The sequence below is a fragment of the Tupaia chinensis genome, unplaced genomic scaffold, assembly GCF_000334495.1.
Source record: "Tupaia chinensis unplaced genomic scaffold, TupChi_1.0 Scaffold146445_1, whole genome shotgun sequence".
NCBI classification, from domain to species: domain Eukaryota; kingdom Metazoa; phylum Chordata; class Mammalia; order Scandentia; family Tupaiidae; genus Tupaia; species Tupaia belangeri.
Window position 1 is genome coordinate 1,099,197 of NW_006206301.1, and position 4,865 is coordinate 1,104,061.

The window sequence follows — 4,865 nt, forward strand, 5'->3', positions numbered from 1 at the left end:
TAAAGAGGGCATGAGAACGAGGTCAGGCCAGTGTCCCGGGCACTCGGCTCTAAGGGGGCCCAGTACTGGGTCAGTTTCCCAGCCCACTGGGAAGAAAGGTCACCTCCCAAAATGCAACTGTACTGAAAGAGTGCAGAAGGAAGAAAAGGTAGAACACAGTATTTTCAGAAGCTTTATTTGTGCCTTCTAGATATTCCTGAACTGACTCTTTCGTCTTTAAAATGGGGAAAGGGGATCCTGGATTACTTGAGAGCCATCTCCTCTCCCCGTTTCACCCCACAAAAATCAAGCTTAAAACTAGTAACTGAGACACTCTGCAAAAGAGGGAGGAGGTCAGCTATGAAGAAATTTAAGGATTGGCAGAGAGAAAAATCTGTTCCATCCTTAAAGTTTCTCTCTCAGAATGAGGAAGTTCTATTTTTCTCCAATTCTGTCTGGACTTTTATAAGCCACAGGTATGTGGGCTATGTGAGGCCTCTGTGATCATGCAAAACTTTTAAGTGATAACCACTTTCCTAAAAAGAAGTGGGAAATGACAGAATTAAAATAAAAAACGATAAAGCAGAATGACAAGACTATGAGCCAAGAAGTTTTCATCTATATTTTTCAGCCTTTTTAGAGTTTCAAATATGACAGCATTAAACTAAAATGTCAGATTTTTTTTTATCATTTATATTTCCTCAAGTCACTAGAAATAAACCAAGGGTGTTACAGGTAGGCTAGGGCTGCATCTTCCTGAACAAAATAACATTCTCAAGGGGAAAAGAATCTGTGTAAACAACACGTGGGAATTTATCCTTATAGATGTTCATACACTGGGAGACAAAACACAAGAACGCCAGCTGCGATGGTCAGATCCACGGGGCACACAGAGAATCAAGGACTACACCCACAGCAAAACCTTCACAGAAGAAATTATGCCGTAAAGGATTAACCTGCTTGCTTGCTTGCTTGCTTAACCTTTTTGGGACGAGAATTTTGCTATAGGATATGTATGGTTCACCAGAAAGACAGAGAGATGCAGAGAGAGAGAGAGAGAGAGAAAATGAGAAATCACCCCTCTCGGGATTTTGGGCACACACGCACACATGCCCAGCATGAGTTTGAGCCACTGGGTCTAGGACTGAAACCACAGTCACCCACGTGGGAGTCCAGCAACATAACCATTTCACCATCTGCTGGCCCCTTCACCTGCTTTCAAATTTCCATTAGCAGAGAGGGTGAGATGTTGTGGTCTAAGAAAACAGAAAAACCAACCACTATCTGGGCATCAAGAGCGAGCGCTAATTCCGGCACAGCCTAACCACACTTCATGATCTGGGACTGTCCCACATCTTTTCCAGCCTCGATGCCCACATCCGTAAAACGAGCAGAGCGTGTACTAGTCCTCGCCAGTTTCATTCACTCATTCAACAAATATTTATCTAGCCATAAACGTCAAAGCATGATTCCAGGTGCTTGGAGAAACACCAGTGAAAAGAGAAAATCTAGTATTTCCAAATGGCATTTATATTCCAAATTCCAAAGTTTCTTATAGATCAGTGTTTACAAAGCATGAGTTGTAAAACCCATTACAGTATCAAAGGAGCGTTTTAAAAAGAAATGAAACAGAGTAGTACAAAAGTCACACACAGTAAGGGTGAGTTCTGTTTCATAAAACTGCTTTGGTTCTCGATAGCTATTTGCATGTATAAGGACTGCAGGTGGAGACGTCAAAGGCATTTCTGAATGCAGTGCCAAGAGTTTAAAAGTTCCTTATAGAAAACATCCTTTTGTTCCTGCCACTGGCCCTCATCCTAACTTCCACTCTCACTGCTTCCTGGGAATAATCTGTTCGTAGATTAAAACTTACTACTTTCTCCTTTCCCCCAGAATGGCATTTTAGATAAATATCAAAGAATACCTTCTCTTCAAATGAGTGTCCCCAGCCTTTCTGAGTAGGGTGCCTCTGTTCATCAGTCTTTTTTTCTTTTTTCTTTTTTAAAGTTTCTGCCAAAGGGCATGTTTGCTCACCCAGAGAGAGACCGTGAGAGGGGAAGAAGAGAAGTTACCCCCAGGGTGGATGGCCATGCCCCTTAACCACCACACCACCTGCGGGCCCACATCCTTCCTTTTTCTCTGCACTGCTTGTCAGCTAACTACAAAAATGCTTAGTAGCCAAGTCCACCAGAATGTTTAATTGGATTCAGAATGTGCAGGCCCTAAGAGCTCCCACACAGAAATACAAAGAATACCAACACAAGAAGAGCGCTGCTCGCTCCAGCTGTGTGCCATACTGGACGGTGAAACAGGTGTGCAAACTTGTACGCCCTGAAGGGTTCCAAGCACAGACTGGGAATCACTGCGCTAGGTCACCGCTCCTACTTAGCTACTTTAGAATCACCTGTTCTTACCAGATGACTGCTCAAGGGGGTAGTTTCAACTCATGCAAACTCTTAGGCCTGGGCACTTCCGGATATAAGTCTGTTTAAGTAGTTGTTCACTTGCTATTGTACAATGTCTCTTAACGTAAGCACACAGGCTCCTTCAGACAGCTACCAGGAATTGTGCAGCCAATTTCCCAAAATTTACCTACAGGGATAGCTAACCCTACCACTACTTTGGCTTGGACAGAAAACATCCAAAGGCGATCATGACTGTCCCTGGGAGACAAGAAGAGTAAACAAGAACCAAAAGCAACAAGCAGCACAAACTTCCCGGGAATCTCGGGTCCTCCCACACTGATCAGCAAGGTTATCTGCATTTAGGCAGCTGCAGCCCTGACTTCTAGGAGGTTTTTATGGCCCCCTGTCACTTAGGCGTTGCTGTTACTGAGCTCTAACTGGCTTTTCTCAGTACCTGAGCTCTAACTTCCCCGTGGTGTGTGTGACTCTCGTATATTAAGATCTAGACATCAGAATGGATGATATCACCCCGCCATCCTCTCAGGGGCTAGGCAAGGGGAGGCCCAGTGTCCTTTGTGGGTCCAGGGTGGGCCACGTAGCCAAGGGAAGGGCAGTAAAGCCTCCAGGTAACCCAACTTCACCAGAGACATCTGGCCTATCAGCCACCAACCTCTAGAGACCAGCTGCAGCCTCTCTCCTTCCAGGAAATGCAAACTGTATCTTCAACAGAGGCTACCAATGACAACTAAGAATCAGGAAAATATTGCTTCAGCATGCACCTTGTTTTCACCAAATTCACAAACTCAAAATATGAGGGGGGCCTCGAAAAATTTGTGGAGAAATGGGATTAAGTACGAGCTTATTTTGACGCAAAAATGTTTGAAAACCATGCAGTTTTTCATAGTTTACATTTTCCATGAGCTTTTTGAAGACCTCATGTACTTACAACTAGGATTCATGCTGTATCCTTCATCATTTTTTTTTTCTAATTTCCCCATTTGCTAAGCTTTCAAGGGCTAAAACGTGACCTATTCTTTATTAATGAGGTAAAAAATTAACTTCTGGGAAAACTAAGTGACTCCTCCGGCCGTTACCGTGAAGCTAATTCAACCCTGTCCCATCAGGCCTTGGCTGTGAAGTGAGGGAATTGACCTGGAGACTGGTTAAGACTGCCCCAGCTTTGGGCATGGGTGCTGAGTAACTAATTCTCTCCGACAGCGTGGCCCCTGGCCGGCAGGACAATCTCACACTGGCAGGTAAGAAAGAGTCATGACTTCCAAAGGTACAGTGAGTTTAAGTTTCTCTTTAAAAAAAAAAAAAAACTCTTCCCTAAGGATGTCTGTAAGCTGCTCCCAGTGTTACACAGCAAAATTCTTCACATGTCTTCTCAGGAACTTGAATTAAGCAGCGCAGAAATTGAGGTCTCGTTTTACCAAAGACAAACATCAGGAGGGTCTTCATAAATTACACAGACCACCAGAAACCAAGGCCCTCAGATTCCTCCTCCTGTTATTTATCAGTTCCAAGACCTCAAAGTAATCAGAACTCTAATGAACACAAAGATAAACCTTAAAATCCCAGTATACATATACACTTCCCCAATATTCATGGAGCCATCCTCTCTCTTTCTCTCTCTACGTTGCCTCTAGAACAGCTTGCACGCTAGCTACCAGACAGCATCACCTTTCACACTAACCACTTAAAAGCCAAGGAAACCCCAACTACATCTCAGTTTGATTACAGCAAACTCTACAAAATTCATAGTTACCAAATTTCTGAAGAGAAGGTGATCCGGGTGGAGATGGATTTCCACTAGGAGACAGGTAGAGATAGCTTTTGTTCACACCTGTATCAAAATCAAAGGGGGACTGGTAGTCCTCATACAAATCCATCTCACTGCAGTCCATTCCAGACAGACGCAGAACACATGGCTTTCCAACTGCCCGACAGGCTTCTTCAGTGGGGAGCCGCCTTGGTTGTATTCCCTTTGCACAGTGCAACCTCATTGAAGAGGTCAACCCCAGGATTCAAGGACCTGGCTTCCGGGCCCAGGTGCAGCATTTACTTCTAGGAGCCTTCACGCCCTCATGACATGCAGATCTATATAATAAATGGCTTATCCCGAGCAACCTTAGGAGGGGCTGTGTTCACCACCTGTTGTTAATTTCAGTCAACAATGAACACCCTGGGCAGGGAGTGGAGCTGGCTTTGGTAAACAAAGGAGGGCCGGGTTCTGCAATAGCGCTCAGATGAACAAACAGTTCACCCAAACATCAGGCACTGGCACAATTAACAAGAAATTACAATTTCTCTCCCTCTTTTTTTTTTTTCAAAGCCTGTCAGCTGACCGCAACTACACCAGAGCAGACCTTAATCTTCTAGGACAAGGAAGGATTACCAATCAGTAATCTCCTGCAAACTGCCATCTGGGTAAGACACTTTTTCCCACTCTGGATTACAGTAGAATTTTGAAAGTCAAGC

At 44.3% G+C, this 4,865-nt stretch overlaps 1 protein-coding gene across 5 annotated transcripts in view; it reads right to left on the reverse strand.

Moving 5' to 3' along the window:
* The window catches only part of TPD52 (tumor protein D52), a 44,821-nt gene extending 40,530 nt beyond the window's left edge, over nt 1–4,291 (reverse strand). For all 5 annotated transcript variants that reach the window (XM_006168923.3, XM_006168922.3, XM_006168921.3 and 2 more), the window contains exon 1: nt 4,153–4,291. In XM_006168923.3, coding sequence (XP_006168985.1) covers nt 4,153–4,291 — 139 coding nt within the window. The remainder of the gene's footprint in view (nt 1–4,152) is intronic.
* Between the last annotated feature and the right edge of the window lie 574 nt (nt 4,292–4,865).